Below are 18,777 nucleotides of genomic sequence, written 5' to 3'. Positions count from 1 at the left end.
AGCCGGGCAGGGGGAGCCGGCCGGGAGCTGTCAGTAATGAATAAAAAAAAAAGCCCATACAATGAATGGGCGGCCTGTGATTGGCTGAGCGCTCTCTCAGCCAGTCAGCAATTGGCTGAGAGAGCGCTCAGCAGCCAATCACAGGCTGCCCATTCATTGTATGGGCTTTTTTTTTTTATTCATTACTGACAGCTCCCGGCCGGCTCCCCCTGCCTGGCTCTATGCAGCCTGTGTCCCCCGCAGCGTCTCCAGCCCCCCCTGCTCCCTCTACCTTCTCGCCGCACAGACGCTGTCCCCCGCAGCGTCCCCAGCAGCGGGGGGACACAGACGTGTCCCCCGCAGCGTCCCCAGCCCCCCTGCTCCCACCAGCTCCCACCTCTTAGCCCCCCCCCCCCCTGCTCCCCGGGTTTTTTACATGTGATAAATCGAGACGATTTATCACATGTAAAAAATGGCACATCAAGTGCCAATCTAATCAAGCTCCCCCGGGGAGCAGCCGGGGAAGCTCAGGGGGAAGTCGGGGGCAACTTGTCCTAAGGACAAGTCGCCCTAGTGTATGGGGGCCTTTACTCTGGACACAATTATACCTAACGGGCTTAATGAAAATTGCGAGATAACACCGTTTATTGCCAACACGTAAGAAGCCCTTTGTATACATATATTAATATAGCATTTAGATAAAGAATAATTATAAGAGGTATGGCTACATTTCTGATCCTGGTCCCAGACTACTATATACATGTGTAGAAACTTTATACCTGTAAAAAAATCTTCCTGAGGGGCTGTACTTGACTATATTGAAAAACCGCCAACTATGTATGATGGATTTGACCATATATGAAAATCGCCTAATGTGTATTAGACCAGTTGGATAAATTACCTGCTATGTATGATGTACTTTGATCTTTTAGAAAAATTGCCTGGTGTGTATGATGTAGAAAACTTGTAAAACCTCGCTGACCCAGGATAAGGAAAAATCATTAAGATATCCATCTCTCATAGGTGGAAAGGAAATTGTGGAGGTGCTCTGCCTTTATCTTGAAATAATTAAACCAAAAAATATCAGTGCCCTGTTTGTGGCTAATCCCCTTTACTAATTAGTATGCACTTTAAAAATCCATGTCCCGCTTTTAAGTCTTTGTGTGTTTTTAAGGTATATGTGTTGTTTAATGTTTTAAATTCCGATCTGGCTGGAATAGCAGTTACAGGCTGAACATTACATGAGCCGTAGTCAATTTTAAATAGATTGAGCCGTGTCCTGAGTGAGCGGGGTTAATACACCAGCTGATGTTAATTGTTTGGGTAGAAATAGACCAAGGTAGCGTCAGGTAGGACAGCCCACTGACAAAGCCACAGGCGAAACGCGTTTGGGCGTGTCTTACCTGACGCAAACTGACACACCAAGTCTGAAGTCCTGCTGCGTGTAAGCTTAGGGGTACACGCTGATCTTCTACCGTGAAGTGCCGTGAGCGCTAAGGTGACAGAGCGGACCCTGCCAGGAGGCAGCATCAGGGACAGACGGTGACCGGGTTTTATTATCGAACACACCATGTGGTATTTGTAGCCCACACTGAGGAATTCAATGGTACGAGCAGTGTATCGTTGGTTCAGTTTTATGTGCATAAAATAAACTTCTTTTTATCAAAATAATATTGCACTATATATAGCGCTTCCTTCCATCCCCTTCTCTACAGATATATATAGATAGAGATAAGACGGCACTCCAAAGTACATCATGATATAGGTGGCGGTGCAGGGTCCATAAACAATTGATAACAACACTCACCCAGCCTCCAAGAAGGATAGGAAAGGACCAGCACTCACAGGTTTGTTGAAGAAAAGAAGTTTGTATTGCGTTTTCACAGCATGATAAGTTACAAGCAGGCTGACCCAACAGCCGTTTCCACTGGATACCTTAACCAGTCTTCATCAGGGGTGATGAAGACTGGTTAAGGTATCCAGTGGAAACGGCTGTTGGGTCAGCCTGCTTGTAACTTATCATGCTGTGAAAACGCAATACAAACTTCTTTTCTTCAACAAACCTGTGAGTGCTGGTCCTTTCCTATCCTTCTTGGAGGCTGGGTGAGTGTTGTTACAGAATATATATATATATATATATATATATATATATATATATATATATATTAGTTCTATACCAGCCCCCAAAGATCACTCGTAACCTGCTGTATATGCTGACCAGCCATAATGTCACTGTATCCCAGCAGTGTCCTGTAACAATCCGTGTTCTCCATCTGACCAGCCATAATGTTACCTTATCCCTGTAACAGTCCGTGTTCTCCATCTGACCAGCCATAATGTCCATCGTCTGTCTTCTCTATGCGTTTGGATATATCTAATGACACAAGTTCTTGACTGCTCCTCTATCTGCCTCTACAGTGCCCTCATGGAGAGTTTAATAAACCCCCTGCAGGAACGAATAGAAGACTGGAAGAAAACAGCAAACACACTGGACAAAGAACATGCACGAGGTAATAAAACATACTGTACACTGCCTCTCCTCCCACCCTACTCCACCTCTCCTCCCACCCTACCCCGCCTCTCCTCCAACCCTACGCTGCCTCTCCTCCCAACCTAGGCCGCTTCTCCTCCCATCCTAAGCTGCCTCTCCTCCCACCCTACGCTGCCTCTCCACCCACCCTACGCAGCTTCTCCTCCCACCCTACCCTGCCTCTCCTCACTCCCTACGCTGCCTCTCCTCCCACCCTACGCCGCTTCTCCTCCCTTCCTACCCTACCTCCTCCCATCCTGACGGCACATCTTTCTATGTACTCTGTTTCTGCCTGCAGAATACAAACGGGCTCGTCATGAGATCAAGAAAAAATCTTCTGATACACTAAAGCTTCAGAAGAAAGCTCGTAAAGGTAAGATCCGCAAGAGCTCACAATCTTAACACTTGTTCTAGTGACTTGTACTGAAGTGCGATAGGTCTAGTGGCAGCGGGGTCCTGACATTACTGTATTCCCTCCGGCTCTGAAAAAGGAGAGATGTAACATGGACATGTGTAAGGGGCAGATGTAGTAAGACAGTTATGGTATTTTAGATCTACAATGTCTTAGTCTACAGTCATTTGGTTGACAGGGCCAAAGGTCTACAGTGAAAGGTTGACAGGGGCCAAAGGTCGACATGGAAAAGGTCGACATGAGTTTTTCATTTTTTTTGTGTCCATGTTTTTGTCTTTTAGTTTGTGTTTTCTCAGGTCGACCTTTTTCATGATGACATTTTGACCAGGTCGGCCTTTTCACTGTCGACTAATAGTGGTTGACCTTATGACTGTCGCCTTATAATCAATTTATCATGAGCCCGATACCACTAAGCCTTGGAGAGAGATAAAGTAGCTTCCACTCTGCTCCCAACTGTCCTTTATCAAACATAGCATGTAACATGACAGTTACAAGCTAATTGGGTGATACTTTGTCTTCACTCTTTAAAGCTTAATACATCTGCCACTTTGTGGCCCAAATGTTTGTTCTGGTGGCAGACGCTTATTACACTTAATGGTCAGCAAAACAAGCCAAAAAGTCCATGTACAATGTCAGAATCAGAATCAGCTTTATTGGCCAGGTATACTTGCGTATACTAGGAATTTGTTTTTGGTTTGCTGTGCAGCAGCTAGGTGGGTAACAAGTAAATAGCATACAGTATAAACAATATAAACAGGTGGGGGAACATGTACAGTCCTATAAATTATTTTGAGGGGAGTCCATGTTAGATTATGTGCAAAGGGTTATGGCGCGACTAGACAGTGAGGAGATCATGAGTTCACATGTCAACAGGTGAACCGCTTGAGAAAATAAACTTTTTAGGCTTCTACTGTACCTGGAGGGAATAGCCCTGTAGCATCTGCCTGATGGCAGCAGGTTAAACAAGCCATGGCCAGGATTTAGTTGGTCCTTGACTATCTTCGTTGCCCGCATTTTTTTGCTCTAGACAGGTACAGGTCCTGGACAGAGGGAAGGTCTGTCCCGATTATCTTCTCCGCAGTTCTGACTACCTTTTGGAGTCTGCATTTGTCTCTCTCGCTGGCGGAGCCGCACCAGACCAGTATTGAGGAGCACAGTACAGACTCCACAATTGCAGAATAGAAGAAGAGCAGAAGCTTCTGTGGGATGTTGAACTTCCTCAGTTGCCTAAGGAAGAATAGCCTCTGCTGCGCTTTTCCAACAATAGTATCAGTGTTGGGCCCCCATTTAAGGAGATTGTGGTTCCTAGGAACTTGAAGGAGTTTACTAGCGACACCACACTGTCCGCAATTGTTAGTGGAGGAACACCAACAGCCTTCTTCCTAAAGTCCACTACCAACTCAACGGTTTTGAGTGGGTTGAGCTCTAGATGGTTGCTGCTGCACCACTGGGCCAATCGGTCCACTTCTTGTCTGTAGGCTGATTCGTCCCATCCTTGATAAAGCCAATGACGGTAGTGTCATCAGCAAATCTGATTATCTTTACTGATTGCGCCTCTGAGGTGCAGTCGTTGGTGTACAGGGAGAAGAGCAGGGGTGAGAGTACACAGCCCTGGGGGGCTCCTGTGCTGATGGACCGCAATTGGGAGGTGAATTCCCCCGCTTTCACAACTTGTTTTCTATCAGTCAGAAAGTCCACAATCCAAGAACCCGTAGCTTCAGGGACTCCTAGGCGGAGTAGTTTGGGGTGCAGGATGTTGGGGATGATTGTGTTGAAAGCCATGCTGAAGTCGACAAACAGGACCCTTGCATAGGTACCAGACATATCCAGGTGCTGCAGAATGTAGTGCAGGCCCAGGTTGACTGCATCCTCAATGCATCGATTTAGATCGGTAGGCAAATGTCTTGTCTTGTCAGTTACTGTAACCAGGGTGGCACCAGTACAATGTAGTGTTAGTTACTGTAACTAGGGTGGCTTTGGTACAATGTAGTGTTAGTTACTGTAACCAGGGCGGCACCGGTACAATGTAGTGTTATTTACTGTAACAAGAGCGGCACCGGTACAATGTAGTGTCAGTTAATGTAACTAGGGTGGCTTTGGTACAATGTGGTGTCAGTTAATGTAACCAGGACGGCCCCGGTACAATGTGTTGTCAGTTACTGTAACTAGGGTGGCCCCTGTACAATGTGGTGCCATTTACTGTAACTAGGGCGGCCTCGGAACAATGTGGTGTCGGTTACTGTAACCAGGGCGGCCCCGGTACAATGTGGGTGTTATGGTAACCATGGAACCCTGCCACAATGTGGATGCATGTGTAGAGCTGCCTGCGAGGTATGTGTCTGTCACCTATGTAACCAAGCTGCTGGCACTGGTCACACAGGTTGGTCTATTACATGTATATCTGCCCTGCTAGGCCGTAACCATCTCCTGCCTGTTGCGTGCTTATATCTGGGGGGAGGGGTCTGTTTGGGGTGTCCCTGCTTGCCTGCATGTCTCACTAATGTCTTTCCTTTTCTCTTGCATGGCTGATTTCCTATAGAAGTCCTAGGTAAGTGACGTGTCTCTGTGCTGCGTATAGTGAGTGCAGCGTTAGTCCAGTATGCACCTCACAGTGCTTCCTCTTATATACTGTGTTACCAAATGGTAAGGAGTAGCCAATCAGCTCCTAACTGCCATGTCACAGTGACAGTTACTTATCTCATCCCAAGGTTTGATTCATCCCTCACATATAGGGCGGTATTCAATGAGGCTGATTCGCCAGGTTTTTATGGCGATTTTGTGCTGTAAGGCGAATTTTTGACTAAAACGGTGAATCACCCTATTCAATGACCAGATGGCGAATACATTTCAAGGTTTTTTTCGCCATGATTCACTGAGTAGCAATCGCTATCTTTTTATGGTGAAGTGGAATGTGAACTTTTAAAATAAAGTGTTTTGTTTTTTACAATTGATGTAAATAAATCAGGAATTTTATTCTGAGGATGGGCATGCTATTTTTATTCATGTGCTGTAAGCACATGAATATATATTTAATTAAAATATATATATATATTTATTTTTTTACACAGACCAGCCAGCAGGGGGTCGGAGCCGAGCCGCTCATTAGATATTCATATATTCACTTCACCCGATCATTACATATGCATGATCGGGTGTAGTGAATATACCCGGTCCCCTGCTGGCACCCCCGGAGGGCAGCCTGTGCTGCCTGGCTCCCGGGGAGCCCACCTCCCCCCCACAAACGTTCTGGGGCAGGCAGGGAGACTTCCATCTCCCTGCCTGTCGCCGTCCTCGGGCTCCGAGTTAAAATTCGCCAGTCAGGGGCAGTGAGCCCCTGACTCGTTGAATACTGGAGCCGGCGAGGCTCCGGAACGCAGCGAGCAGTGGCGAATGTGCAGCGAATCCTAAACAGGATTCGCTGCACGTCGCCAGTATTCTCATTGAATACTGCCCATAGTGTCAATCCTACCGATACACTGAACAATGTGATCATGCACCATTACTCCACACACCAGGAGGAGAAGGTGGAGAAGCGTAGTGCCCACATCAGCTGTTCCCATATGGAGAGACCGATCTAGTCTCAGACAATGGGGGAATCACTGTCCTATAATCTCACTATAATGTCCCTTCTTCTATGTGATGATGGAGGTATTATTCTGGTGAGCTGGATTCCATGCTGCTCAAAGGACGCCTTCTGATGAGTGATTTGTGGTCCAGGTACCACTAAATATGTATTCTATAGCCATGGCCACGATAACCACACTGATTTCCAGGATATGTTAGGCCTTACTGTAATAGGTATAGAATCATCATGTACGTGTCGCGATAAGCCCTGCCCTGAGCACGCATCAGTGTACAGTGAGGACTGAGCGCTTGTTAGTGTATATGAGCGCACATCAGTGTATAGTGAGGGCTGAGCGCACGTCAGTGTATAGTGAGGGCTGTGCGCATGTCAGTGTATAGTGAGTGCTGAGCGCACGTCAGTGTATATGAACGCACGTTGGTGTTTAGTGAGGACTGAGCGCATGTCAATACTAAATACTAACTCGAACTGTTCTAGATATATGTGAAATGTATGTGATGTATGTTTATGCTTCTCTTCCCACTTCCTTTGTGTTCCCTGATTGATGCTGCACTGTTACCACAAAAAATTCCAAGCATACGCAAGTATACCTGGCCAATAAAGATGATTCTGATTCTGATGTCAGTGTATATGACCGCACGTCGGTGTATAGTGAGGACTGAGTGCATGTCAGTGTATATGAACGCACGTCGGTGTATAGTGAGGACTGAGCGCATGTCAGTGTATATGAGTGCACGTCGGTGTATAGTGAGGACTGAGTGCATGTCAGTGTATATGAGCGCACATCGGTGTATAGTGAGGACTGCACACATGTCAGTGTATAGTGAGGACTGAGCGCATGTCCGTGTATATGAGCGCACGTCGTGTGTATGAGGACTGAGCGCACGCACGTCAGTGTATAGTGAGGCCTGAGCGCACGTCAGTGTATTTGAGGAATGAGCGCACGTCAGTGTATAGTGAGGGCTGAGCGCACGTTGTGTAAATGAGGACTGAGCGCACGTTGTGTATATGAGGACTGAGCGCACGTTGTGTATATGAGGACTGAGCGCACGTCGTGTATATGAGGACTGAGCGCACGTCGTGTATATGAGGACTGAGCGCACGTCAGTGTATATGAGGACTGAGCGCACGTCAGTGTATATGAACGCACGTCGGTGTATAGTGAGGACTGAGCGCATGTCAGTGTATATGAGTGCACGTCGGTGTATAGTGAGGACTGAGTGCATGTCAGTGTATATGAGCGCACAGGGATTACAGTGGGTAGAAAGTGGGTCACGAACCCTTCCAGCACCAGAATGGTTAAACTTCTTGACTGTTCCCAGAATGGCCCAGCCCCTCCCCCCTCCTCTACCCCGCCTCCAGGCCTAGCTACTTTCAGTTTTAGATGTGCTGGCAGGAGCTGACATGCACGCTATAGATAGGGGCTGCCTTATGCAGCCTTACTTCTGTTTTAAAGATTTTATTTTTCTTCTTTTTACACTGACTGTGTGTCAGTGACAGGGTAGCAGCACTGGGGGTCAGTTAGACCCCATGCACTGCCGGCCCATCACCTGGACCTGGCAACCGCATACCACTGGCTGCCACAGATGGAGGTGTATCTGGCTGGTCCCGGGCCCTGGGAGACCGACAGCCGTCACTGGGCTTCAGGACACCGATTAAGGTAACGCGCTTCCTGTACGTGCTGGAGCGGCTGTAACAGACCGGCGAGGGGGACCGCCGGGCTGCACTAGCAAGCAGCCGGACTGGTCTGCCATCCGTCCCGCTGGACCACCAGGGAACGGTGTGTGTGTGGACAGCAGCACCGGTAAGTAGGGTCATCCAGCGCGCACCGGATCCCTGCCATATTACCGGCGCCGCATGAGGTCAAAATCCCTGGGTGGCCATTTGCTAGTAGGGGGAGTGGGCTCTCTCGGGGACAGGAGGAAGGAATATACCCATGTAAGTCTCCCTGATCCCTTCCTGCCTGCCTGCTGCATAGTGATAGAGTGACACAGAGAGCACTCAGCCATTCCAGGGTTCCACCTCTTGACTAGTCCCCCTTGTACCTTTCCTACTGGAGCACAGGTTACATCAATTTATGTTCCTGCCGGCCATAGTGCTTTGCGGAGCTCAGTGCCACTTTATTATTTGCCTTTGTATGTGTGCTGTGTCTCTTATACTGTGTTAACACTATCACAGCCTGTCAGAAGTATATTGTTAACTGTATCAGTTTAGCTGCCTCTTGTACAATGTCAGAGGACATCGGTAGTGACACACAGGGGCTTCTGTATTGGTGTCCTGCACACGTTGCAAGGCTGGCCGGAGCGCAACTGCGTGCAGCTCATGCCCCGGTCCCTGGCAGCTGAGACCACCATCTCTGGAACTGTAACAGACACCGCCTCAGGCGGCACGCGTGTCGATCCTCCCCCAGCCATACCGCCACCGGCCAGCCTGGGCAGTTGTGAGTATTTCCTGCCGGCGGTCCTAGGCCACCTTAACAAAGATGGCACATTGTAAGAGGATGGAGCTGGCCGGGAGGGGAGCTTACAGCAGGGTTTTCTCCCAGAGGCCATGTCACTCCCCCAGCTATCACGCGGCTCTGGCAGCCATTTTAAAATACTCAGCATCTCTGCACGCTGCTGGAAGCTCCTGACTGCTGCTGCCCTGTGATCCAGCATTTCCTGGTCTCACAGTGACTGCACCTATGACTGCAGCAGCTCCCCCAGGCTCTGTGATCAGACAGTGGGGTTTAGAGCATGGTGGGAAAGTATTGCGCTGTATGTAAATTAGGTCATAGCACTCTTGTGTTATATACCATAGTGTTGTTGATTGCCTGTGGCAGCTCATCTCTTTATACTGTCTGAGGCATTAAACAAGCATTGGAACATCCTTCTGATAGATCCCATTATGAAGGACTTTCTACCGGACAACCCACAAATTATATATAGGAAACCGAAGAATCTGAAAGATCTCGTAGCCCCCAGTATGCTGAGAGAAATAACGACACAAAATAAGGACTTACTAAAATGCACCAGAAGCTACAAGTGTGGACACTGTAATATATGCAAATATCTACATCCCAATAGGAAGATCTTTTTCAATAAAGACAAAACCAAAGCGTTTAAGACAAAACAATTCATCAACTGTAACACAACATCGGTCATATATATGCTTGAATGTCCATGTGAACTACGTTACATCGGGAAGACCAAAAGGATGCTCAAAATCCGCATAACAGAACATGTGAGAATCATAAAGAATAAAATACCAAGGCATGCAGTCTCTTAACACTTCAGTACGCACCACAACTCAGATCCAGAAAAAATGACCTTCAGAGGCATCGAACTTGTCACCCTTGGAGAAAGAGGAGGATACCTATCCAATCTCTTATCCCACAGGGAAATGTACTGGATTTCTGAAATAAATACCCTACATCCAGATGGCTTCAATGAAAGCTATGAAATAGCACCCTTCCTGTAAATATCCTCATCATATTGAACAAAAGAATATACAACAATGCGGTCAGTAACATGCTATACCAACCTCTGCTGAATAGTACCGGGATGGGAAGCTCAAACATAGCAGAAATGTTGGAATACAAACACCCCCCCTTTCACATTCTTAATCTTTCATTCTACTTAAAATACAACTGGTGGGAACAATATATGTACATGCATCTCCCATCCAAAATCATACAGCCATCCCTCACTGGTACGCCCAACCACACCCGAACGTGGAAGCTAAGCAGTGAAGGGCCTGAATAGCATTGGGCAGGGAGACCTCCCAAGAATATCAGGTGCTGTACCATCACAATGATGGAGAGTTATGTATGTTATGCATATACCAATAAAAACTTCTAATAAAAACCTTTTACTTTCTCTTTGGATTATATTGTTTCTCTTATAAAATTATTAATTAACATATAATAACAATATTAAAATTAATATTAACAGTTTATATCCATTTATGATAAAATAATAAAGAAAGAAATGTTTTCCATGTACTACCAATAGGTTCCTTATAAATACACCTAATACTATGATATATATTTTTTAAACTCATTCAAATTATACATATGTCTCTCTCTTCATTTAATGTCTGAGAACTGATAGAAAGAAAAAAACGTCTCTGACCTACTAAAAAATGGCGCCCGCAACTACAAGACATTGCACGTCATAGCAGTGAAATAAATTGAACCTGCACTATCCCAGATGGCAAAAGAACTGAAGAGACTTAGGAGGAAATTTACGAACATGTGTATTCTACTTCACATGTGATGTTGCTATGGGCAACCATATAATAGGTAAAGAGAACCAGCACTCACGTGTCTTAACAGCAAAAATGAAACAGACACTCAGGTCTAAGTCAGCAACGTTTCGGTTTATGGTATAACCTTTTTCAAGAAACGTTGCTGACTTAGACCTGAGTGTCTGTTTAATTTTTGCTGGTAAGACCCATGAGTGCTGGTTCTCTTTAACTATAGTGTGTATTGTGCAGGAGCACATAACAAGGCACCAGGGCAGCTGACTACTGGACACATCTCGGGGAGTGCCGATCAGTATTTACATATATATATATATATATAAAAAAAAGTAGTGGTATTTTTAGCGCAAAACAAAAAACTAAAACCTCCTTCAATCAGTCTCACTGAATCCTTAAAGTCCAGAAAAAACTCTATACTTCCTTATGCACTCTCCCTCTGTTTCAGGGTGGCAGCACTCCTCCAATGGGTCTCTGTTCTTTAGGCCCTTATTAAGTAATCTGGAAAACAAGAGTGAGATGTGCGCCTCCTAGTGCAATACGTCAATGTTCGTACTCTTCCCTCCACCACACAGAGGGAGACTGACAGCACCCCAAAAATTCAAGGAGTACCGTTGATGGTGGTAATCCACCACTGTTTCTTTCGCACAATTCAGCAATGAGTATCCACCGTTATCCAGGACAAATCTCTGCTCAGATACTGGGATTCTTTTTTTCTCAAAAATAACATGTATGGGAGATAGGAGCAAACAAACAGAAAACGGAGACAATAGTGTAATAAAGTTTTACACCATTTTTATTCTCAACACAACACAATAAAATCTCCGTACAATATAAAAATTCTTTTTAGCTTATCTGATATGATGAAGTCAGTCCATCACCAAAAATACCAGAACCAGTCACCTCGACGCGTTTCGTCCTTGCCCTTCCGGCTGGACTTCCTCAGGAGTATGACTGTTTCACTCCATAACCTTGCTTAAATAGGTTGCATTCAACCTATTTCCTGTTTCAAAATTCCCGCCAAAATCGCGGGTACACACTTCCGGGATAAACTCCTTTTGGAACGCAAATGTCATATCCGGAAGTCCTAATGGAACGCAAAGGACTTCCGGTTTCTTAGAAAACTACACTATGAAAACATACAATCTTAATGCCTCAAATATCATCAATCGCGATTAGTCCACATGTACATCAAAGGCTCCTACCTATATCCACTTTCAAAACTTAACCGGCTGTCATAATTTTCCCGGCGCGGGTGAGTGTCATACCACCGCTACTCACTCTCGCGTCCCTGACAACACACGCTTCCCCGGAGCGCGCGGCTCTCTTCCCATGGTGACGTCCGCCGCCATGGTGACGTCCGTCGCCATGGTTACCATCGCTACTCACTCTCGCGTCCCTGACAACACACGCTTCTCCGGAGCGCACGGCTCTCCTTCCCATGGTGACGTCCGCCGCCATGGTGACGTCCGTCGCCATGGTTACCACGTGTACACTTGTGGTAGTCAGAGTGCGCGTCTGTTTCTCCCTCGGCGATTCGTATCACCATAGTTACATGTAAACATTCTTCGCAAATGCCTGATGTCTACATTGTATTTACAAGCCAGCATTAACTTATAAAACAGTACAAAAACTTTTTTGGTGAGCAGAAAAAGGATATCCGTTTCTCTAACAAAACAATTATATCACCTGAAAACTTATATCAATGACCCATATAAAACATAAAACATGGGGGAAGGCGGGGCGGGGGGGGGGGGGGTAACGGGTTTTTACGGTCACAGTGCCAGTCCGAAACCCCTCCCACCCTAGATAAATGTCATAAAAATGCAATACATCAAGTAAAGTGCGAACAGTGCAAAAATGCAATGCAGAGAGAATAATAAACATTAGAAAATGTTAAATAGGACCAATATAATATAAAACATCTTTAAAATCCATAAAAATAGCAGCACACCGTGAACTTTCTCATAAAAATGGAGCCAATTCAAAATTGTCATTTAGGCCATTCGGTACCAAAGTACCCAATTGATGTATCCAGTACATTTCACGTCTGGACAATAAATTCTCCCTATCCCCCCCTCTGGGGCCAAGGGTGACGTGTTCTAATACTTTAAATTTAAAATCATCTGTACTGCTATTATGGTATCTTTTAAAATGTCTAGGGATGGTATGACTCTCAACCTTATTTCGTATTCCTCTAATGTGTTCCTGCATTCTGATTTTCAAGTTTCGTTTAGTCTTCCCTACATACTTGAGGCCACAACTGCACTCAAGCATATAGACCACCCAACAGGTGTTGCAATTGACCAGACTTTTTAATTTATACGATTGTGTGCCACTAAAGTTTTTAAAATTTTTTCCATCTGGATGTGCAAATTGGCAAATATTGCACTTATTACATTTATAAAATCCTGTTGCTTTAGCCCAGGGATTGGTGGCTATGGTCTTTCTTTTTGTCAAAAGACTTGGCGCTAAATTGTCTTTGAGATTTTTCGCTTTCTTAAAAACAATGTCTGGTCTTGGTGGAAGAATTTTTGTCAGAACTGGGTCTGTATGCAGGATATCCCAATGTTTGGTTAGGATTCTCCTAACATTTTGCTCTTGATCATTAAAAGTGGTTATAAAATTGATCCTATCTTCCCTCCTGACTTTATTTTTGTATCGTAATAAATCTTTTCGATCCATTTGTTTCACCTTATCCATCGATTCTTCCAGGACGGTTTCTGGGTATTCTCTCTCTTTAAAACGGTTTTTATATATCTCTATTTGTCTCTCACAGTCCGGTTCCTCTGTACAATTTCTTTTTATCCTCGAAAACTGTGAGAGGGGGGTATTCGTTTTCCATTGCCTTTTATGGTTACTTTTAAAATGAACATAAGAGTTGGCATCCACTGCTTTGATAAAATTCTTTGTAATAATACGATTTTCCTGGCTGCTTAAAATCAGATCCAAATACTCCACTGCGTCTGAGTCTGGTATTTTTGGTGATGGACTGACTTCATCATATCAGATAAGCTAAAAAGAATTTTTATATTGTACGGAGATTTTATTGTGTTGTGTTGAGAATAAAAATGGTGTAAAACTTTATTACACTATTGTCTCCGTTTTCTGTTTGTTTGCTCCTATCTCCCATACATGTTATTTTTGAGAAAAAAAGAATCCCAGTATCTGAGCAGAGATTTGTCCTGGATAACGGTGGATACTCATTGCTGAATTGTGCGAAAGAAACAGTGGTGGATTACCACCATCAACGGTACTCCTTGAATTTTTGGGGTGCTGTCAGTCTCCCTCTGTGTGGTGGAGGGAAGAGTACGAACATTGACGTATTGCACTAGGAGGCGCACATCTCACTCTTGTTTTCCATATATATATATATATACATACAGCGTTTCTATATCGTTTCCTGTTTGTTTATTTTCTAATGTACCTGCATGCACATACATTATAACCAAAACTATGGCACAGGTAGACTGTGTAATGCTATAATGCACAACCTGTTTATGTCTGGAAACCAATGTAAAACGGGCAGTTCTGTGGGCTCTCCGCCAGGCAGAGCCTTGGCTTCAAGGTCACCCTGTGCAGGACAACATGAAAACTGTGGCTTATATCAACCACTAGGGTGACACTCGGAGTGGGGCAGCCATGGCGGACGTCTCCCACATCTTTCGATGTGTGGAGGACAAGATCCCGTCCTTGTTGGCAATCTTTATTCCGGGATTCCTCAATTGTGAGGCGGACTTTCTCAGCTGTCAGACTCTGGATCCCGGCAAATGTACCCTCCTGTGGTTGGTAGACCGTTGGGGCAGACCAGTGATGGATTGATGGCCTTACGCCACAATCACCAGGTCACCCTGTATGGTTCCCGAGTATCGAGGAGAACAATTATATACTCTACTGGAGAGTATATATAGGGGTGCCTGTTATATGAGAAGTTCCTCTAGGCAGCTGCTTGATGACCGGGGTAGTCAATCCCTGTTGAGACTGTCACTGGGACAGGTGATGCAAAATAGAAAAAAGAGAAGCAGCGCTGGTACTACAATGAATGATTACACACTCTCAATGAAGTTTTAAAATTCACAGGTAATTTTATATAATAAAGAAATATATTAAAACATTGACATATACAAAAACATTGATAATAAAATGAAAAGGAAAATTAAGAGGATACCCCTCTTAATTTTCCTTTTCATTTTATTATCAATGTTTTTGTATATGTCAATGTTTTAATATATTTCTTTATTATATAAAATTACCTGTGAATTTTAAAACTTCATTGAGAGTGTGTAATCATTCATTGTAGTACCAGCGCTGCTTCTCTTTTTTCTATCCCGAGTATCGAGACCTAGGAGCTTGCAGGGTCAATGCACTGTCATCCCTGTGGCAGTTCGTTCTGAGGTTTGCCTTTCCCCCATCTCGCTCCTCCTCAACGTTTTTCGAACGTTAAAGGCGGAGGGGGGCACTTTGATCCTGGTGGCCCCGCATGAGCCCAGGAGGATCTGGTTCTCAGATCTGCAGGCCCTGTCATGGGCCCGACAGTTGTTAATGGATGCACTCCTGATTCTAGGAATCGATACTATTGTTTCAATAAATTGTTCTTTTTTATATATATAAAACCGTGGGGACTTCTATTGTCTTTATTGATTTGATACTTAACAAGGAGTTACCCACAGATGTGCGAAAAAATGAGAGGTTAAAATATCCCAACATACATATATACACAGTGATAGAAAATAAAGATTTGGGATAGAAAAAAGAGAAGCAGCGCTGGTACTACAATGAATTATTACACACTCTCAATGAAGTTTTAAAAATTCACAGGTAATTTTATATAATAAAGAAATATATTAAAACATTGACATATACAAAAACATTGATAATAAAATGAAAAGGAAAATTAAGAGGATACCCCTCTTAATTTTCCTTTTCATTTTATTATCAATGTTTTTGTATATGTCAATGTTTTAATATATTTCTTTATTATATAAAATTACCTGTGAATTTTAAAACTTCATTGAGAGTGTGTAATCATTCATTGTAGTACCAGCGCTGCTTCTCTTTTTTCTATCCCGAGTATCGAGACCTAGGAGCTTGCAGGGTCAATGCACTGTCATCCCTGTGGCAGTTCGTTCTGAGGTTTGCCTTTCCCCCATCTCGCTCCTCCTCAACGTTTTTTCGAACGTTAAAGGCGGAGGGGGGCACTTTGATCCTGGTGGCCCCGCATGAGCCCAGGAGGATCTGGTTCTCAGATCTGCAGGCCCTGTCATGGGCCCGACAGTTGTTAATGGATGCACTCCTGATTCTAGGAATCGATACTATTGTTTCAATAAATTGTTCTTTTTTATATATATAAAACCGTGGGGACTCCTATTGTCTTTATTGATTTGATACTTAACAAGGAGTTACCCACAGATGTGCGAAAAAATGAGAGGTTAAAATATCCCAACATACATATATACACAGTGATAGAAAATAAAGATTTGTGTTAGAGAGAGTTAAAATGTGTAGGCAGACTTTATAGGATGGTCTTGATTGGTAGTGATCTGGTAGTATTCCCTTATGGCTTGTGTTTTCTTGATTTGTGTGTCACACTGTTTGTGGATGTTGAATTACCCCAACCCTGGGTTTTGATATGTGCCTATTGGCAGTTCTGCGGTTTTATCAATACAGTTAGATAAGTATATTTCCAGCTTCTGTCAGCATATAGTAGCTAGACATGTATGTGCTTTGGCCTCAATTGTGGCTCTATATCACACTTTGCTGTTTTTATATCTATTGTATACCCCACAGTCTGTTATTGTTTTTATTCCTGTCTGAGGATATGTACAGTATTACAGATACATTTTAGAACTTCTGTCACGTATACATAGGCGAATCTAGAATTATGGTAATGGGTGGTCCCAGATCTAGACACAATAGCAGGGGGACCTTTGCACGGCGTAGCCGCGCGGCAAAAATGGGGCGTGGCCTCATGGGAAAGAGGCGTGGCATCACAAAAAGGGGGTGTGGTATTACACTTTAGACCATACACAGTAATGACCATACACAGTAATGCCCATTAGCAAACTCCGTAATACCCATTACACATAAAGCCACACGCCGTAATGCCAATTACACATAAGGCCACACACCATAATGCCCATTACACATTGTGCCACACATCATGATGCCCATTACATACTATATAACAAACCGTAATGCCCATTACATATTTGCCACATAAGTGCTGCTTACCTACGTGCTCATTGCTAGGGGGTTCTTGCTTGATGGCACCATAGTACCCATTACACATGATGCCGCACACCATAGTACCCATTACACATGATGCCGCGCACCATAGTACCCATTACACATGATGCTGCACACATAATGTCCCTTACACATTATCAGGGCCGGTGCAAGGCACCGGAGCGCCCCAGGCGAGTCGGGGTGGGGGCGCCCCGGTGCCGGGGGGGGGGGTACCTGTCCTGCGGCGCTGTGTATTTAAATCTGGCGGCGGAGGCAGCGGGGGTCCCTGCAGTCCATTAGAAATAACGAGCGCAATCCGCCGGGCTATGCGGAAGCGCTTCTAGTGTGAAAACACTGGCAGCACGCTGATTGGCTGAGATCAGCCTGCGCCGTGCTGCCAGAGTTTTCACACTAGAAGCGCTTCCGCATAGCCCGGCGGATAGCGCTCGTGATTTCTAATGGACTGCAGGGACCCCCGCTGCCTCCGCCGCCAGATTTAAATACACAGCGCCGTGGGACAGGTAACCGGGCGGCACAAAATGCCGCCCTCCAGTGGCCGGCGCCCTAGGCAAATGCCTAGATTTGCCTAGTGGTGGCGCCGGCCCTGCACATGATGCTGCACACATAATGCCCCTTACACATGATGCTGCACACATAATGCCCCTTACACATGATGCTGCACACTGTAATGCCCCTTACACATTAAGCCACACATTATGCGTAATGCCCCCACATACCGCCACTTGTAGCGTCCCTTAAGCAATGCCCCCAAAAGTGCCACTTACTGTAAATTTTTATATGAGCCTTCGCTGCTGCTGCAGGGAGAGATGGAGAGCGGTGCAGCTGCTTCTATGGGGAGAGGAGCAGAGCGCAGCGCAGAGCACGCTCCCACTCCCCTCCTGGTGTCCCCTCTAGCCGAGTGGACATTTGAAATATTGTGCGCGCTGTTGTTGTGCGTGACGTCAGGAGAGCACGCCGGGCGCCGGCACCACATGATTAAGGGGGGAGGGGGCGGCTGAGGTGAAAGCGGGGAGAAGAATTGGAGCGGAAGCTGCAGGGGTAACAGTCATTGACAGCTGGGCAGAGAGCAGGGGGCTGCCCGGCTGTATTCAGAGCACTGCAGGTCACGGCTGTTTGAAATAATACCCCTTTCACAACAGAAAATGCAGGGATTTAACCGGGAATATGGTCCCAGGATCATGCAGGGACATTCCCAGGCTGACCCCTTATACACCAGCCTAGTCCCTGCATTTTCTGGTGTGAGGGGGGGAAAGACAACCACTCCCCTCTCCCTACCCCCCTTTAACCAACCAGCTATATCTTCGGAACCAACTGACCCATTTACATGAGACCAGTATCATATTGAAGAACTTTTGAGTTGGCTTCGAATGATTTTGGTCCCATGAGACTGGGCTGTTTGGTTCCAGAGAAATCTGCCCTCAAAGAACATAAACAGTCATGAAATTACATTTAAGAAATAAAAAAAAAAAAACGGTTTAACCTCAATATCCCTGGAAACAATTAACCCATATGGATCCAGCCTGGTATCAGATTGAAGGCCCAGCGATTTTGGTTCGACTGAGATCAACCTCGAGCTTCAGTGATGCCGAAGGGGGAACTGGTAGCCGTTGAACTGGGTGGGGGTCGGAATTAGCGGGTCCCATGTTATCCTATAAGGAAAACGTTCCAGCTTTGCCTGGCAGTATCTCCGGTTCCCAGGGGGCTAGAGACACAGAGCTGGGCTCGTTGGAAAGCCCAATTCCTCAGCTACAAAATGGGTGGTCCAGTGCACCCCCGGACCACCCCCTA

The 18,777-nt window shown here is 45.3% G+C and overlaps 1 protein-coding gene across 2 annotated transcripts in view; it reads left to right on the top strand.

Annotated features, from left to right (window-relative positions):
• MTSS2 (MTSS I-BAR domain containing 2) overlaps positions 1-18,777 on the top strand; it is a 109,893-nt gene that overhangs the window by 66,661 nt on the left and 24,455 nt on the right. For both annotated transcript variants that reach the window (XM_083165702.1, XM_083165703.1), the window contains exons 5-6: positions 2,398-2,489; positions 2,808-2,882. In XM_083165702.1, coding sequence (XP_083021828.1) covers positions 2,398-2,489; positions 2,808-2,882 — 167 coding nt within the window. The remainder of the gene's footprint in view (positions 1-2,397; positions 2,490-2,807; positions 2,883-18,777) is intronic.

Source organism: Crinia signifera, chromosome 11 (assembly GCF_055691185.1).
Source record: "Crinia signifera chromosome 11, ASM5569118v1, whole genome shotgun sequence".
Lineage (NCBI taxonomy): Eukaryota > Metazoa > Chordata > Amphibia > Anura > Myobatrachidae > Crinia > Crinia signifera.
This window is presented reverse-complemented; position numbering and strand designations above follow the sequence as displayed.